General features: G+C 47.0%; 1 protein-coding gene across 2 annotated transcripts in view; it reads left to right on the plus strand.

Moving 5' to 3' along the window:
• The window catches only part of TTC7B (tetratricopeptide repeat domain 7B), a 248850-nt gene that overhangs the window by 122128 nt on the left and 107206 nt on the right, over positions 1 to 19516 (plus strand). For both annotated transcript variants that reach the window (XM_080807351.1, XM_080807352.1), the window contains exons 8-9: positions 638 to 701; positions 4790 to 4927. In XM_080807351.1, coding sequence (XP_080663477.1) covers positions 638 to 701; positions 4790 to 4927 — 202 coding nt within the window. The remainder of the gene's footprint in view (positions 1 to 637; positions 702 to 4789; positions 4928 to 19516) is intronic.

Raw genomic sequence — 19516 nt, forward strand, 5'->3', positions numbered from 1 at the left:
TCTGAAGGACAGTATAAGATATGGCAGTTAGCAAGTGATAGGTAACAAGCGGACTGCTGGGGCGCCTGGGTGGCTCAGTGGGTTAAAGTCTCTGCCTTCAGCTCAGGTCATGATCTCAGGGTCCTGGGATCAAGCCCCGCATAGGGCTCTCTGCTCAGCAGGAGGCCTGCTTCTCTTCCTCTCTCTCTCTGCCTGCCTCTCTGCCTACTTGTGATCTCTGTCTGTCAAATAAATAAATAAAATCTTAAAAAAAAAAAAAAAGCGGACTGCTTAGTGAGGTGTCTACAGTCTATACCCCCAAAATGGGTTTAGGAGAAAGTTTTATCACTGAGATGATGTCAGTTTGTAGCAATCTCAATTTCTGCCTCTATAACAGGCATATATGTTCTTTGGGCTTTCACTGTGGTTTTTATAGCTTGACTTCACTCTGCTGCCTGCTATTAAAGTGCATAGTTAAAATGTATAAATTCCATAGATTACCATAGAAATAAGCAAATTAATTCAAGTGTCAGATGATATAGTATATTTTATGGTTCTACATAAAAATCTAGCTTTTAATATTCAGTGCTGTTCATCGTCATGTATTTCATATGATCTTGAAATTGCCATGTATAAAATTCAGATTTTCTTTACACAGCATTTTTTGTCCTCAAGAAAATACTGAAGAAGCCCTGTTGTTACTGCTGATTAGTGAATCGATGGTAAGTAGAATGTGCTTTCAAATTTTTCTCCACCCCCCTTTCCTACAGTCCTCTTTTTGATATGGTCACTCCATCAGTACAGCGGCTATTTTACTTGGGAAAAGAATACTTTCTAGAGGGGATACCTGGCTTGGGGGAGGAAAGGAACAATAGGGATTTAAGAAGAGGAATGTTTCTTTTCTTCTTTTTTTTTTTTTTTAAGATTTTTATTTATTTATTTGACAGAGATCACAAGTAGGCAGAGAGGCAGGCAGGAGGAAGCAGGCTCTGAGCCCAACGTGGGGCTCGATCCCAGGACCCTGGGATCATGACCTGAGCCAAAGGCAGAGGCTTTAACCCACTGAGCCACCCAGGCGCCCCTAAGAAGAAGGATGTTTCTTAATTCTTGGGCTAGTTAGAAGTGTCCCTTGTAGGTTAAGCTCAGCCTGGAGCATGGAGCTTCTCTTTGGCAAGCCGGTTACAGGCATCTGAGTTCATTCATTGGCCCACTGATTATTGATAGGACACAAACACAATTGTGGATAGGTAAACTATAGCTGAAAGGAAGACCAGAGGAATCCTGAGAAGGGAAGGAAGTCCCCCGAGGGTAACCTTTCCAAGCCACCTCAACTTGCCTGGGGCGGGGGGAGGGAGAGTTCAGGGATCAATCAGTGGGTGGTGGCTGCAAATGGCTGGTTTTTGGAGCAGGAGCCTGATAAGCAGCCTCAGCCTCCCGGGTAGGCCTCCCACTTGCTCCCCAGGCACTCTGGAGTCCCCGGCTGCGAGAGCGCGCTCCTTTCCCTGGCTCTGCTGTCATGAGGGAGTTTTTGCCAGGCCATTGGATTCCCTTGAAATGTTTTGTTAATGTCTGGCCAGGCTATCAAAGTTTACGTCTAAAATTTCATTCCTCACCATTTATTGGGTTTCTGCTCTGCGTCGTGCTAGGCATGACTGCCCAGGCTTGAAGCTGTGGGAGGCAATGTGTCCTAGTAGTCAGTCCCTTGGCATGTAAGTGGTGTTTGCTGAGCACCTGGACAGGATGGCGAGGCTCCTGGAACTGGGAAGGACCTAGATGTCCTCATACCCATTCCCTCATACCATGAGTAGGGAACCTGAGGACCAGAGCAGGCAAAACGGATGCATCTTGCAGTGGTCTGTTGCTCTTTCTGGATCAGACTGTCTCCTCCCATGTCTCCCACCTCACCAGGCAGGCAGGAGAAGGAGGAGGAGGAACAGGAATCGTGACCGAAGCAAGAGGAGGTATTTGCCTTCTTCCCCAAGCAGGTGGTTTCAGTGGAGGCATGAAACACACCCAGCTGAAGAGGATTTAGAAGCGGAGCCCAAGAAGAATGCCCGATGGGCTGAGTGAAGGAGGGATCCAGAGAGGCTGGGATTAGTCAGGGAGGCTAGCATTCTTGCCTTAATTTCAAGCCTTGCGTTGTCTTGTTCTGCGAAATGGCCCAGAGATGTTTACAAGAGCAAGACTGCTTGAGTTACCACTGCTTTTTTATTTGGAACCTCTTTGACGTCATTGGCCTTACTTCCTCTGAAGGAAACAGGTTGCCCCCCTTGACTCATCTTTCTTTGACTGTCAGCTGGTAACTCAGAACGGTGTCATTTACATTCTCTACTTTGCCTTGGCACGGCCGGGGAAGGCATATATGTGAACAGGCTGGCACCTGGTGGCATTTGGTAACTGTTTTTCGAATGAGCCGGTCTCACCATGCTTTGCCATAAGTTCTTCAGTGGGGGGCGATCCCCTCATGGTGGCCCCCTAGCTCATGTTCCCTCATTCTGACGGGGACTTCTCGCAGCTTGGCAGTGAGTTTCCTTTGGGCACACTTGGTTGGTTATGTTGGGAAAGTTATGAAGGAGTGGCGACCACACATTTTTTATTTCTTGGACAATTCTAATCGAAAATATTGTGTTCCGTTGTCAGATCATGTGTTCCCATTTAGAACTTGGAAAACAGAGCCACAGATCTAAAATGCTTGCTCCAAGTGTAGATGTCTTGGGAATGATGTCTCCACCTTTTCTGCTCCTTAATTGAAATGATAGAAACTAATAATACTCAAAATTGAGATCCCTTTGAGACCATCAGATGTGGCTCTGTGGTATTTAATTTCTGGAAACTCTCTTCAGAGGATGGTGAAACCCAGTGACATCATCAGTAAATATGAAGGTCTGGATTTCCAACCAAAATGATTATGTTCTCTCTGTAAATTGTTCCATAATGATGTAGGTAGAAGTCTAAACTAAGTTCCTTTTGGAAGCCTCTTTCATGTTTCTTGACTGCTTGATTTTTCGGTTTTTAGACAGAAAATGCACGTGCTCAATTTCAGAACCAAATGAGAATTACTGTGTTTTTTGTTGTCTGAGAAAATTGTATTCTTCGTTGGTTCTTACTTTAACTTAGAAATATCCGTTTGTCCGTAGTCTCTCCACCTGTAAGATATGGTTTGGCATTGTACTGCTTTCTCACCTCAAATCAAATGCATTTTCCCCAGGAGAAAGGACTTATCAGAACTACATTTGCACAATTACCTCTGAGACGGTGTTCTGGGATATTTCTTATTTGTGGATCTGTTTGAGGTTTGAATCAAAAGACACCAATTATTAAAAAATGTACTTGGCATAACTCAAAAATCTCTCTTAAGTAGTATTTTGTTTTGTTTTGTTCTCTTCCAGGCCTTGGTCCTAATATGGAACATTTATAGCAAGTAAATAAAATGAGACTCCCTACAGCAGCCCCTGTTTCCCTTAGAGCTTCCTTTGTTGGCTCAAAGTCGTTCCTCACAAGAAAGCCTTAGAATGAAATCTTCAAAAGCAGGCTTGTATCTGTAAGAGATGACTCACTTGGTAGGAAGTGGCCTGTCTTATATATTCTTATTTGTCTTTGACATTTTAGAGCAAGGAGTTTTAAAGTAAGTATGGATGGATGGCTAAAAGTGAGTGGCTTGGACTCACACAAACAGAGAAGGCATTTCGTCTCATTAGTGAGGGAGAAAGTGTATGGGCGTGTCAGCCCTCACCCTGCCTGGACCAGGGACCCTGGTGCCTCACCTACCACTTGCACAGGAAAAACCAAGGGGCCCTTTCTCTCCTCCTAGGAATGGATAATTCTGGAAGCTTCTGGTAATGAGCAGGGGGAGAAAAGACAGGCAAACTCTAACTTAATTGATTCTGAACTCCCTAGCAGGGAGGGATGGAAAATGGTTAGATTTGTTTAGTGGCCCTAATACATGTGATATGTCTGGAGACTCCCTAGAGAAATTAAATTTCAAAAAGTAATGAAAGCACGTTGTCGTAAAGAGCATTTGATTTCTAGATAGATGACATTAATAAGCTCGAATGTGCCTGCTGTATTTCTGCAGCAAGCTGTGGAGATGTGCAAGAGGCAAGGTGTTCTCCTGAGTCCTCTGGTAATATCTTTTAAAACAAAACTCGGACTGCTTCTTGCTTTCTCTTCTACAGCTGTTCTGTGCTTCCCTAAACAGGATTGCATTAGTCTTTGTAGTCTGTTCCAATGAAGGTGCCATAGAGGGATCTGAATGTTGCTTTCGTGACAGAGGAAAAGTACGATGCGTTCCTGCAGGACTGAGGGAACTTAATGGCACCGTGTGATGGTGGGAGTATGGGGCTAGGGATATTCCCCCCGCTGTGTAATGCAGAGCAGGAGCTGCACCGACAGGCAAGACACGAGAGCCCCCCCACCCCGGTGTGTGAGTCTGCCACCCCAGAGCACTGGCGGTGTCTGCAGCAGGGCTGGCTGGTGGGCCCGAGCCCAGGAGCCACCACCCTGCTTGGCATCAGCTCTTAAAGCCCCCTGCAACCGCCAGCTGATGGGTCCCAAGGGTCCCAAGGGTCCTCTGGCTCCGCACCTCCAGGCCTTTGTGTTTGGCTAATACCTTGTACCTCCTGCTGCAGGGCTCGGGGCATTCTGAGTAAACAAGCTAAGGTGACAAGCCCCTTACTCGCTCCTGCCCTTGTCTCCAGGCCCTTGGCAAGCCTCGAGGGGCAGGAGGGCCTAGATGGCTTCTCTATGCATGATAGCTGTGTGCATGGGCTGACTCACCAGCTGCTCCTCTCGTCTTCTGTGTTGTTTTCAGGCCAATCGGGACGCTGTGCTGAGCAGAACACCCGAGCACAAGAGTGACCGTCTCATCAGCTTGCAGAGTGCCTCGGTGGTCTATGACCTACTGACCATTGCCCTTGGAAGAAGAGGCCAGTATGAGATGCTGTCAGAGGTAGAGCCCTTGAGTCTGGTACTTTCCGGTTGTCGGGGGGGGGGGGGCGGTGCTAGCCAAAGTAGCACTGAGAAGAGCTGTGAGGCCAGGTCCTGACCCCTCTGTCCCTGGCAGCCATGTGACCTTGGCCCGGCTCTTAACTCTGTGAAATGGGAATTGGGTTAAATGATTGGATCATGGAATTCACTGGTGGCGACTTCCTAGCAGTGGCCCCAAACCCACTGAGTTTGTGTGTGAGGGAAGGCAATCATTTCTCAAGCAGCTTCTCTTGCAGGGTAATTTCTACCATCACCCCAAATCTCCCATCTGTAATCCTAATTTCCTTAGAAAGCCGGTTTTACTCTGTTTAAAACATGGATGTGTAATGGCCAGTGAAGTGGCCCCATTAGGCACGTGATTGTCAGGTGAGCAGGTGTCAGCTCTTGTGTCAAGAAACACAGTTTTCACTTAAAGACTTTTGCTCATTCAGAAGAGACCCGAGTTGATTACAGATCTTGTGCAAGGTCCTGTCATTTTGTTCCTTCAGCTTCTGAAGAACATGGAGGACGGAAGCTTAACTGTTAACACGGTTTTCAGAAGAAGCTAGTTAACCTCGGGCTTCGGTCATGCATTACTGAGCAGTAGCCCAGAAGACCAGATTCCACCCAGGCAAGGACTGAATGAGTGCCACGATCGGCTTATTCTTTCTTTAGTGGAGAAGGAAGGAAGGAAGGAAGAGAGAGACAGAAAGAGGAAGGAAGGAAGGAAACAGGGAAACAACTCATTTTGTTAAAGTGGACTTTTCCATGTTATTTTTCTTTTTCTTTCTAAATTTATACACACCCCAGCAGCCTCCGAGCCTGGGGACAGGGATTGAAATGTAGTAACACATTGGCTGGAATCAGATGAGCGCCAGGCTCACCCCCTAGCCTGCTGTTGTGACGCTGCCACACAAGGCAGGAGCCTTGGAGGACAGATGAGCCTGCATGGCTCGGGTCTTTTTTTAGTCTTTGGTTTGGTGACTGTACAGGGCAATGGTTACTCAGGCTTCAAAAAAAGCCCCTTGCAGTCCGGCTAGATAAAGCAGTTTGCCCAGTGCTCCTGTCACATGTGGCTCATCCCCTGGGACTCTGCCCGGATTCTTCCCCCCTCCATGTGCTTTGGTTTCCCGGGACCCTCCCCTCCCAGCCAACGTAGTGCCTGTCTGCTGTGTCCACTGTGGAGCCCCTCCATGGGGACAGTGCCACCCAGCTCCCAGTTGAGTCCTTTTCCAGTGAACTTTTTTTCCTCCAGACAAACCACTAAAGAAAGCATCTCTCTGGGTCCGAGGCTGGTTGTGGTTGGCATGTCTCCTTTCATCCCATCATGTAGCAATCTGGCCTTTCCTCAGCTTGAACTTCACCGACGTCAGGAACAGGTGTGAGGAGGTTGGGGCGGCTGGCGTGGTTGGCTGGCTGGATGGCTCCTGCCCACAGGCTTCTCGTCATGCCATGAATGGCTGTAGGGGGACGGCTGTCACCTTAGCAGCATTCCTCTGCAAGCCTGCCGCACGCCTCCTTCCAGCACCAAATACTGGGGCCTCATTTTCACTCTGGTGACTTTTGTCTTGGTATCACACATAGCTTCCATCTTGTGGCAATGACCTGATACCTGAGTCACTAGGTGGTCCGATCCCATTGCCAGAGCTTTTGCGATTCAGAATTTCACTGCGCTGGTCACATTTAAAGCAATGAGGACAGGGCCAGAGAGTGCCTCATCGGTGAGGGAGTACAAGGGTGGGAGAAAGGGAAATTTACCACTATATGTTCCTTGAAGGATTTTTTACCATATGTGTGTATTATCTATTAAATATATAAATCAGTTAATAAGATAGAGATAATGGAGGACATTCATTTCCATAATACACATATATGGAGTCCCCTGTACTGAGCCAGAGGCTGTGATTAAGGCCGGGATTCAGCCATGTGCGAGGCATGGTCCCTGCCCATGAGCACCCCCACCCACCCCCTCATGCAGCGGGAGGCAGCCAGGCCGCAGGCAGCTGTCGTCTGATGAGTCTGGTGCTGGGGAGGGCAGGGTCTGCTTCCAGTAGTGAGGCCTTTGAATACATGGCTCCAGCCTTTCTTGCTGTTTCTACTTAGTTTTGCAGTTGGAGCCGCCCCCAGCAAACATTTGATGGCCATGTCGTCTCTGGTCTTTTAACTAAAACAGGCCCTATCTAAGAGAAAGCACCTGACATCTGGGTGTTCAGTTTCGGAAGGTCCAGCCTTGGCTGAGCACAGACCCTCTCTCCCCTGGCCCCAGGCCTAGGATCCTGCTTCCTTCATTTCCTGGGATTTTCTTCTTCTTCTTCTTTCTCTTTTCTTCTCATCTGCCCTTCCATCTTCTCAGGGCTCTAGGCTAAAAGGCTAACTGTATTGTTTCTTAATTGGGGTAAATTCCCGTAACATAAAGGTAACCATTTAAAAGTGTATAATTCAGTGGCATTTGGTGCATTCACTGCTATGCTGGCATCGCTTCTATCAAGTCCTAGAAGGAGACCCCATCCTGAGTAAGCAGTTATCCTCCATTCTGTTCCCCCAGTCCCTCTCCACTACCAATCTTTACTCATCTGGGATATTTACTCATCTGGGATATTTCCTATAACTGGAAGCATCCACTAAGTGACCTTTGATATCTGGCTTTTCTCAGAGTAATGTTTTCAAGGTCACCCATGCTATAGCCCGTATCGGAACTTCATTCCTTCTTGTGGTTGAACAACATGCCTTTGTGTAGATCTAGCACAATATGTTCACCCAGTTATCCGGTGGTGGGCATTTGACTCTGGTGAGTCGTGCTACTATGGGGGCAGCTGGATTTTAAACTTCCTGTACTACTTCTGGGGACCCCGTGAGTGTTAGTGATTATCTTTGCTGTCATTCATCGTGGTAGTATGGTCCATGTCTTCTTCACCTCCTACATTGTCGCCAAAGCGACCTTTCTAAGACACAGGAGTGTCATGCCACCCTTCTGTGCAGAAACATTTGATGGCTCTTCCCATCCCCCCCACTTTTTACTTCGTTTGTCTTGTATTCCTTTTCCTCCCATCAGGAAAGTGACTTCCTCGATTATCTTTTTTGCAATATGCAGCACCTTGCAGATTTCTTGAAGCATCAAACAACACAAACAAGTATGGAAAAGGAAATAAAAGTCACTTAGAGTCCTGCCCTCCTGAGATTGACCACCCATTGACATTGTAGAGACCGTCTTTTCATGTATCTCTTTATGAGTAAATGCATGTACATTTATGTAAGTTTCAAGGAATGGGATAGTGTCATATATGTATTATTGTAGGTGTTCCCAACCATTCTTCTCCCCTCCATTGGCACTCCACCCTAACTCTGTCTCCTTAGACCCCAGACCCAGGTCAGCAACCTCGTATGTCCTGGGCCCAGGCCCTTGTGTCTGGAAGCTTGGGTTTGGGTCCTGGCTCTGCCACTCCCAGATAACAGTTGGGTGATCCTGGCAAGTCATTAATCCCTTATGCCTTGGTTTTTCCTTCTGTAAAATGGGGACAATAACCATACCTATCTCAGATCATTGTGAGGCTATTTATTAAACCATGTAAGGTACTCAGAACAGAGCCCCGCACCTACTACATGATAATAAGTAGAGTTTATTAAATGGCAGCTGTGTGTTACTGCGCTGTTCCCACCACCGTATGCCCAGGAGTGGCCAGGCACAGGAGAAGTAACAGTGTGTATAGAAAAAGGTCTTTTGGGGTGCCTGGGTGGCTCAGTGGGTTGAGGCCTCTGCCTCCGGCTCAGGTCGTGATCTCAGGGTCCTGGGATCAAGCCCCGCATCAGGCTCTCTGCTCAGCAGGGTGCCTGCTTCCTCCGCTCTCTCTCTGCCTGCCTCTCTGCCTACTTGTGATCTCTGTCTGTCAAATAAATAATAAATGAAATCTTTAAAAAAAAAAAAAAAAGAAAGAAAAAAGAAAAAGGTCTTTTGGCTTCTAGAAACTTCCAGTCTAGTTCAGGAGATCAAACAGAAAGACACGAAAAGACAACTGAACAGAGAAGACTGGTGAGTCCAAGGCATGTTCCTTGCAGGTGAACAGACAGGGTAGGTTGCAGCCATGTTTAGAGGTTGGGGTGCCCGTGAGAGAGTAGGAACAGCTGGTACATCAAGGGCTGATAGGAATTTTAAAAGTCTCAGAGCAGAGAGACTCATCCTCAAGACTGTGGGGGTAAAGGGCATGAGGCCTGAGGATCCAGGAGCCAAGAGCTTGCTCTCGTGCAAGAGAAGTAGGACAGGACACCGAACTGAAAGTGCGGGGCCAGGTTTTCAGCCCCCTTGGGACAGACTGCTTGTGCCCCTTGCTGATGGGCTCCTGCCATATCCCCCTTTGGTTTGTCCGCGAGCAGGTCCTCCCAGCCTCAGCGACGCTGCACAGATCTTTTATACCAGCTGAAAATTTTTATAAACAGAATTTAACAACAACCAGGCTATTGGGAGAGAAGACCCCTTACCTCCTCCCCCTGCCTCAGACTTTCCTGCCTTCTCTTGTCCCCAACCACCAACACTCCACATCAGACACGGCCCATTCTCCTTCTGCTGGCTTGCCTCGCCAGCTGAGCTGAGCTCCTCAGCACTCCCACACTGATAGGGGAAAGGACGGGGTGCTTCTGCCATGGTGCCCAGCCGGTCTTGTCATCTGCTCTCCCCCTTTCGCTGACACTTCTGGTCTGTCCTGTGGCATGGTGCAGACCCAGCCTTTCAGGAACTGTGCCTTTGCAGGGGAGCAGAGACACTCTCGCGAGAAAACTGTCCTCTCTGTCTGTTTCTTCAGTTGTATTTATTCCAGATGGACAGTTCCTCTCTCAGCTCAAGCTTGGCTGCCCTCGTGGGTGCCCACAGAACGCTTTTCTTCTTTTCAGGGCACTGCGCGGCCAGATACTGGGCCAGAAGTGTAGTACAAAGGAAATACAAACCAGAGGTTATCATATCCTCATTCTGACAGGTTTAAATATAAGCACGATGTTTGCCATATCTCCAGTGCGATGAGTTTTCGTGTTTTTAAAAGACTAATTGTGAGCCTCCCTGAAAGGTCTGTGTAGGAAGGAACACTTCTTTCTTCCCCCTTCAATGTAAACAGCAGCACTAGTTGGCATGACAACCCGTGCTATTAAAAGTAAAGCAACAAGGCTTGCTTCCTCTGTTTTTCAGAATGAACCCAAACTGCTAAGTAGGTTTGTTTCTTGAATTTGACTATTAATGGCTCCATTTCGACAGAATGTTATGGGGTCCCTCTAGAAGGGTGTATGTGTCCCCTCTACATAGCTATGGCAGCTTGGGAGACAGAAATGATATTTTTATCTTCCCTGTTGAACTCATATTCATTTGTTTATGGTAAATCTCAACAACATTATAGTTCTGTGGGTAGAACTGTCTGGCTTAGTGCTTGTACCAAAGGGACAATTTACACATTCCTAACCCAAACACTTATTTAATCAGGGAGTATTGTGAAAAACACTTGAACGTCTAAGTCTGTTCACAGGCCTACCATTTGTCAGTTTCTGTTAGAGTTTGGTGTTTCGTGCAGCCCCACTTGGACTGCAGAAGCCCAGCCTTGACCTGGGTGCCAAGCTCCCTAGGCAGTGTCAGTGTGACCTGACCAATAGGGCTGAAGACTTCTGAGAGATGAAGGCAGAATGTTTAGTTCATGGTAGGTGTTCAGTAAAAACCTGCTGAATAAACCAGTGCTTCAAAGCGAATGTACTTTCTAATCCCATTCCCTTTCCTTTGATTTTTGAGATAAATTTTCCCTGAATATATAATGAATAGGTCTTCCCCAGGTGGGCCCAAAGGGTAAAGGTCATGTAGCTGGGAAATAGTAACAGAGGAAGAGCTGGGCCCAAGGTGGGACAGAGCATCGTACAGATCCCAGCTCTGGTCCAGCTTCAGGGGTCACCCAGCAGCGACCAGGACCCTGCATGGCAGGCCTGCCCCGAAGCATCTCAGCTATCGACATGGCCGCCAGCACCTACTTTTCCACCATTATGGAAGCTTTTCTTGACTTAAGTATCATTGCTCTCTTCTTATGGCCCTTAGTGAATTTTACCATGCCATTTTAACCTTTTTAAAAGGTGTACAATTCAGTGGTTAATTATATTCACAATATTGTGCAGCCTTGGGACGCCTGGGTGGCTCAGTTGGTTGAGCGGCTGCCTTCGGCTCGGGTCATGATCCCAGCGTCCTGGGATCGAGTCCTGCATCGGTCTCCTTGCTCAGCGGGGAGCCTGCTTCTCCCTCTGCCTCTGCCTGCCACTCTGTCTGCCTGTGCTCACTCTCTCTGACAAATAAATAAATAAAATCTTTAAAAAAAAAATATTGTGCAGCCTTCATGACTATTTCCAAATTTTCCATCACCACAAACAGAAACTCTTTACCCATCAAACAGTAGCTCCCTATTCCCTCTTGTCATCTACTTTCAGTCTCTGTGAGTTCGCATCATGTAAATGGAAGCATGCAATTCTTATGCCTTATGTCTGATTTCACCTAGCCTCATGTTTTTGAGGTCCCATTCTGTTGTGATAATGCATCTGGTAGCATGTATTGGACTTTGTTCCTTTTTTGGCCGAATAATACTCCCGTGTATATATGCCACATTTTGTTTATCCATTCATCTGTGGGTGGACATGTGTAATGTTTCCACCTTTTGAGTATCGTGAATAATGCTGTGATGAGCATTGGTGTACACATCGGAGTTTCTGTTTTCAGTTCTTTTAAGTATATATCCAAGAGTGGAACTGCCAGCTCATATGATATTCTACGCTTAACTTTTCAAAGAACTACCAAACTATTTTTCACAGCAGCTGCGCCATTTTCCATTACCAGCAGCGAGGCACAAGAGTTCCAAGTTCTCCACATCCTAGCCAATACTCGTTACTTCTGTTTTGTTTTGTTTTGTTTTGTCATAGCCATCTTAGTAGGTGTGAAATGGTATTTCATTGTGGGTTTGATTTGCGTTTCCCTAATGACTAATGATGTCGAATAGCTCTTCACGTACTTTTTGGCCACTTATGTGTCTTGTTCAGAGGAATATCTCTTCAAGACTGTCACCCATTTTAATTTGGGTTGTTTATCTTTCTGTTGTTGAGTTAGGGGAGTTCTTCATTTATTGTGGATAATAAACCCTTAACAGTTATGATTTCTAAATATTTCTCTGATTTTTGTAGGCTGTGTTTCCATTTTCTTGATAATGTCCTTTGATCCACAAAAGCTTTTAATTCTGATGAGGTCTATTATGTCAGTTTTTTCCTTTTGTTGCTCACGCCTTTGGTGTCCTATCTAAGAATCCATTGCCAAATCCGAGGTCCTAAAGATTTACTCCTATATTTTCCTGTAAGAATTTTATGGTTTTTGCTCTTATATTTAGCGTGTTGCTCCATTTTGAGTTAATTTCTGTATTTTAAGTAGGGAGCCAACTTCATTCCTTGCATTTGGAAATCCAGTTGTCCTAACAACATTTGTTGAGAGACCGTTCTTTCTCCTTTGAATGGACTGGGCACCCTGGTCAAAAATTGATTGATCGTATATGTGTGGATTGGATTCTGGGATTTCAGTTCTATTCCATTGGTCTATTGTTTCTCCTTATGCCAGTACCACATGGTTTTGATTACTATAGCTTTGTTACAAGCTTTGAAATCAAGAAGTGTGAATCCTCCATCTTTGTCCTTTTTCAAGATTGTTTCCCCCTGTTCAGGACCCTTTCCAAGTCCACAGGAACTCGAAGATTGGCTTTTCCATTCCTGCAGAGAAGACTGTTAGAATTTTCATAGAGATTGCATTGACTCTGTGGATTGTTTGGATAGTGTTACCCTCCTAACAATATCTCATGTTTTGATATCAGATCTTCATCTGAATCTCATTTCTGGTGCTTTATATGCTGGGTAAGAACTTGGGCAGATTCCTTTAATTCTCTAAACCTATCCCAAGGGGGAAAATTCAGATAATGATAGGACCTTCCTCTGAGGGTTATTGTAAGGATTGAGGAGAGAGTGTATGCAAAGTGCACATTATTGTTCTTATCAGTGGTGTTGATAGTCTGCTTTCTCAAGGAAATGGCCCTCTGTAATTACCTTGGCAGATAATGCTTGACCCTTAGTAGGGTCCTTCATTCAATAGTGGAAAAAAACAGGCTTGGAGTCAAGGCACATCTGAGTTCCAAGCCTGGCACTACTCTTCCTAGCTCATGATTTTGGGAAGGGTTCGCCACTCTGGGCTTCCACCTTAGAGATAGTTAGGAGGTGTGCTGGGACAATAGGTGTAAAATAGCCAGCACAGCCCTGGGTGTGTAATACATACCTCCCATTCCTCTCTAGCTGTTAGAAAGAATGGAGCTGAAGATTGTCTCCTGCAGCCTCCATCTAGTCTGTCTCTTTGGAACAATAGGGCAAGGCCACTTCTGCCTCAGTCACAACCCATCAGATTGAAAGCAACTGTTCTATTGTCTTCTTCCCTTGAGCACAGAGTATCCCATTCCTTTAGTTTTGGGGTTGCCAAACTTTTTCTATAAAGAGAGCCAGACACTAAATATTTTAGGCTTTGATAACCAAGAGGCAAAATCAAGGATACTATGTAGGTATGACAAGAGAGGAAACAAATTTCCACAGATTTTTCTCTTGATTAAATTCAAAATACAATAGTGAGTACAACTTTCTATAATACCGGTCCACTAATGAGAAGAATGGGATGGTTTTGGAGGACAACAGTTCACTTAATCGGAACTCAAAGTTAGTATTTCCTCTCATCAAACTGCTGGCAAATGTTCATCTGTGAAACGACTCTTAGCTGTTGGGCTCTATGACAACAAGCAGCAGGTTGGATCTGGCTCCCAGGCCACACGCATCGATCTCAGATTCTGAGCATTTTGTGGATCCTCTTCCCAAGTGCTCTCTTGTTTCGGGTGGCCCCCTTAAAGGATATCCGGAAGAATGGATCCTCACTCGAGGCAGGTTTATCCCTTCATTCAGGTATTCACTGAGCACCTGCTTTGTGTATGACACGCCCTTGGGCTACTGTCACCGCATTGTTGAAGAGCAGACACCCATGGCCCCCAGCCGGGGCAGGAGGACTGAGAACAGATGAAGACCCAAGGTGAAAGGCAGTGGAGGAGGAGGCGGTAGATGAACGAAACACCCATTTCTTGAATTTAGTGATTGATTTTGCAAGAGTAATCAGCAGCAGCAATAGCAGCACAGCGGCAGATGGAACAGTATTTGAGTAGGACCCTGGAGACCCGTCACTCGCTAGGCAGAGTCGGTCGAGTTGCTTCGTAGATTTGAGCAGAGAGTGTGCCAGAGGATGGCATCCAACATTCAAATTCTATAATAAAATCCGTGACCTTTGAAAAACAGCCCACTCTCTACTCCTCCCACCATGGCCAGAGGCAGTGGTATCCTTTAATTTCAGCATTTGCCAAAGCAATAAAGCTTTGAGAAACCTCTGCTTGGAGCAGTACTGATGTTGTAAAGCAAACAGATAAATGGATGGGGGCACGGATGGGGGGTTTGCTCTATTTTATTTCTCATTTCAGAGGAGAAATCTTATTAAGCAAGATTTGATGGGCATCATCTGTTTCCTCAAAACCTGGGCCGGGGGGACTTTTCTTTCTAGCCGAGAGTCCCATAAGCATGACTTTTAGAAGCTTTTCCTGGACCCTGACTCTTGTGGAGTAGATCTCTCAAACTCCACTGTCGTGTGTACTTTTATTTGTAATTAATTTAGAAATAGGGGCTCGGAACTGAGCACCAGAGCTCTGATTTCAGTGGCCCTGGGCAGATCCTGTCTTCCATCTGGGTCTCAGTTTCCCCATCTGTAAAGGAAGAATGAGGCCAACACTCTCCTAAAGATAGTAGTCCAAGGGGTGCCTGGGTGGCTCAGTGGGTTAAAGCCTCTGCCTTCGGCTCAGGTCATGATCCCAGGGTCCTGGGATCGAGCCCCACATCAGGCTCTCTGCTCAGCGGGGAGCCTACCTCCCCCTCTCTCTCTGCCTGCCTCTCTGCCTACTTGTGATCTCTGTCTGTCAAATAAATAAATAAAATCTTAAAAAAAAAAAAAGAAAGAAAGAAAAGGTAGTTGTCCAAAATGTCCCAATTGCTTAGGTAGTTTTTCACCGCTGCAAGTGAAGACATGAAATATTATCTATGTGCTGTGTTAAAGTTTAAAAAAAAAAAAAAGCCACAGTTTTACACAACTGCAAAGGATTACATTTATCCACTAACTCATTAAGGATATATGATGTAGAAAAGAAAATTTTCCTCAGCCGCGGAAGGATCTCTGTGACTGGAACTTTCAGGACACAGCCAACCTGCCCACAGAGGTGAATAATGAAGACAGTTCGCTGGGTTATTTGTTCTATTTTAACACTGATGGATTTTAGACATAAGCTGCAGGCTAAATTTGAGGGGTATCTGATTGTTTTATTCCTGCCCCCTCCCCCCTGGGTGTTGGCTGTTGAATCTCGCTCTCGAATTCCAAAAATAGGCTTTGGCTTTTCCTTGCTTGTGGTTAGTGTCCAGCTGTCACTGCCACGCACCCAGTTCATGTCATTGGGATTTGGGTACTAGGAAGGTAATTGCTAAATCCCTTCCTTGTGCCAGAAGAGCTTCTCATTCCTGGATCCCCCTCAGAGGTGGCTGGTCTATGAAAAGCCAAAATAAGAGACCGGAAAGGAGGAGCTCTTGCTCCCAAAAGGAAACAACATTTTCGCAAGTGGCATTTTGACGACCTCACTCAAATGATTAGGATGCCATTTAGAGTCTAATTATTGTCCTACCAAATATCTGTGGTATTACATGAACGTTATCTGGGATTTAGTGAGGTGGCAGAAGTGTGATGACGGCAAATGGGCCTGTCTTTCTTGGTAGAAATAACACCACTGCCACAGCCCCCTTCCTTCCTTGCAAGGAGGTGGCTTGGGGATGTCACCTGCCACCTGGTGCGCATGACCCAGGCATCTGCCCCATGTCCCCCTGCCCAGGCCACACTGCTGCCTCTCCATTGGACACTGCGAGTGCGAAAGGGCCAGAATCTTGCTGTCATGTCTCCCTTTCCATCTGTCCTTTGTCACCCACCAGCACCTCCGCACAATTCCCAGGGATCCTCTCTCCCCCCCTCGGGTCAAACCCCGAGCCCCTCAGCATCTGCTGCTTCTTTTTTTCATAAAAGCAGCATCAACAGTAATACATTTATAGCACTGGCTCTGGGGCAGACACTCTTCTAAGCATCTGACACATGTTCCTTCACTCTACCCTGCAACAGCCTATGGCTGGTGAGTAGCACTTTCACCACGTGACTGCTCTCACCTGGCCCCATGCCACTGCTGTCCCCTTCCCAGCCACTAGCCACGCAGGGCTGGGCAACGGAAGCAGCCCCTTACCTACCCCCAGTCCACCTTACACCCACGTGTTCTCCAAAGTCCGCTTCCTTGGTCCTTCTTTCAGACTGGAGCCGTTACAGAAACGTGAATGTTTCTATTTTATTTTATTTCATTTTACAGCATATATTCTGATTGCAATCTCCGTCACTATATTAAAACTGGGAATTTTTCCTTTGTTGTGTACAGAGATGATTAGGGGGTTTAAAAGGGGTAGTCAGAACTGGGTGGGCAAACACACCACCTCAGGAGGCGAGGCTGTGGGTAGCAAATGCCTCCAGGGTCAACCCAGGTGCCTTTTATTCTCAGATGTGTTCACGGAGAGAGGGCTTCCTTTTGTTTCTGAGGTATGCTGGCCTGAGCTACTGAGGGACTGTGTACTCGTGATGTTTACGGGAACACAGGGGAGGACGTGCTATTATATCCACGTGGTATGCTTGGCATTGGGCTTCCAGAACCACCTGGAGCTCTCTGGGCACTTTCTCAGAGCCAGCGAGTCATCACTATATATAAGATGCCAAGAGCCCTGGGAGGACAGGGCTGTCAGCTGTGATGCTGGAGCTCAGACACCTCAGAATTGGGGGTGAAGGGCTAATTTGTAGTCGCTGGCTTGTATTTCTGGACTCTGTTTATGACACACTTTCTGTGGGCTATGGGTTGTTTTAGTTATGGGGAAGAGGTCCAAACGGTGAAAGACGAGGCAGCAGAGGGGAAGTGCCTGACTGATAGAACTTTGGTGCCTTTGATATCGCCTGTGGTGCTGGTGGGTTTCATGGGGTCTGTGAGGTTTCTCGAAAATTCTGCAACCTGGAAAGGCCTCAGTGCTTCGTAGCCTCAAGGATCCCAAAGAGGCTATGCCCCATTAGCAGTAAAAAATATTACTGAATCTTCAAAATAGTTCAAGGAACATGCGGCATTTTTAGGGGCCTTTTAGTTAGCTATACTTTGCTTTACGCAGCACGAGTGGGCCTGATGAGTTCAGTGAGAGTGGCATGTGTGTAATTAAAGTCGCAGAGGCAGCAGAGTGCTATGGTTCAGAGCTCCTACTCTGGAACCACACTGCCCAGATTCAGGTCCTGCCCTTCCAACAATACACTGAGACCCCACGTAGTCATGCGGGGGAGCCCAGACTGTAGTCTGTGCTCAGTTTCCCCACCTGTAAATGGAGGACCATAACAGTGCCTACTTGTCCTTGTAGAGTTGTTAGGACAAGCAATGGGGCTGTTGTTGTAAAGCAATTAAAATGACTCCTGGTGGGCCACCTGGGTGGTTCAGTCAGTTGAGCGTCTGCCTTCAGCTCAGGTCATGATCCCAGGGACGGACCCCTTGATCCTGGGATTAAGCCCTGTGTGGGGCTCCTTGCTCAGCGGGGAGTCTGCTTCTCCCCCGCCCTCTGACCCTTCCCCCTGTTCAGTCTCTCTCACTCTCTCCCAAATGAATAAATAAGAAAGAAAAAAAAAGAAAGATAGTTCCTGTCCCTGGCTTCATAGTGTTATCCAAAGGCTTGTTGTCTTAGTCCATTCAGACGGCTATGACAAAACAGTACGACTACTTGGGGGCTAGGAGGCAGGAGCTGATTATAAGAGCCTGAAGTATAGGCTTGGGGGTACCTTCAGGGCCTTGGCTGTAGGTAGCAGAACCCGACTCGCTCACTCAAGCAGAAAAGGCATTCGTCCATGTGTACTGCTCATAGGATCCACAGAAGGCTGAAGAATGGGCGTGGGCAGAAATGAAGAAGGCAAGGACCCTGGCCCAGTTTGGGAGGACACGCCTGGCTCAAGGGCCTCCACCCACCCTGGTGCTCTTCGGGCCCCCAGGCCTTGCCACTGGAAATGACATCCCAGTCCCCACCCCTCCTGGCTCCCCGTGCAGAGCTCTCGAAGGAGGGTCTGATTGGCTGTGCTTGGGTCACGTGACACCCTCCTGGTTCCTTCTTTCAAGGCTTCATTACTGGCCGTTGGAGAGGCTGCTTTCCTTCTATCTAGGGCATACCCCCCACCACTCCCCGACTCCCACTACAAGAGTTTTGAGGTGAGAGGAATCCAAAATGACAAATGTCCTTTCCTTTGGGGACCTCAGTTGGATGTTTCTTATGTTCTCTCATATCCCCAAGATTCTCTGGATCTGCTCTTCAGGAGAACTGCTGTTTTCCTGGTGCCATGACTGATAGAACATGGAACAGAGCTGTATACCAATTAGGCTTCCAGTGTTTTTCCGTGACTGTGTAATGAGTATGTTAGCCTTTGGCACAAAAGAAAATAAGGGTGCACACTCATTTGTAACATCTAGCTTTCTGATTCAGGACAGGCTGTTTCAGCGACTGAGCTCCTTCTGTTTATTGGGAAAACAGTTGATATTTGTCATTCCTTCTAGCAATAGGAAGAAGGAAAGTGTTTAAACATTTAAATGTTTCTGTGTATATATTTAAGTACTTAGTGGTCCTATTGCAGTGAGCTGGTTATGTAGAGCTGTTAGGACAAACCTCATTTTTTATGTCCTCTGCGTCCTTCTCCACGCACTGGCTCCTTTGCCTGATTCCAGCAACATGATCCGGATTCCTGGTTCCTCCTCCCCCACCACCCCTCATCCCCCGACTCAGTTTCCAAGTGCTGTTGGCTTTTCATCACTTGAGGCTCTCTCTGTAGCACCCGTCCTCCCCCACGTCTTGCCAGCCCATCGCACCCCACACCTAGATCAGGTCTCCCCTCTGCCCATCTTGCCTACTTGATCTTTTCAACAAGAAGCTTTAGTTTTCACTCCCAAGGTGCTTCTTAAAGGCACAGTGAGGGCTTCTTAAGGGCTTCCTGTTCTTATCAGTATAGTAGAGCTGTTAAGAGGGCCCTGGGGTCAAGTTCAGATCCCAGCTCTGCTGTTTGGCGCCTGTGTTAGTGAGAGGTGTAGCCAGATGTAATTAACAAAATCAACTCTCAGTGACTTAACCAAGTAGGAGTGAATTTCTCCCCCATGACAGCAAGTCTGGCGAGAGGCTGGAGTCACAGCCACAGCACATCATGGCCTCAGGGACCCAGTGCTTTCTCTCCTTCTGCTCAGTCATTCTAGAGAGTGGGTTCCGTCCTCATGCTCCCACCATTACTGGTGTCCCCACCTCCAGCACCAAATGTGCGTCCCGGGTGGGAGGGCCAGGGCTGAGGGCAGGTGTGTGCCAGTTGGGACCGTCCTCCTCTTAG

This window comes from Martes martes (assembly GCF_963455335.1).
Source record: "Martes martes genome assembly, chromosome: 7".
NCBI classification, from domain to species: Eukaryota; Metazoa; Chordata; class Mammalia; order Carnivora; family Mustelidae; genus Martes; species Martes martes.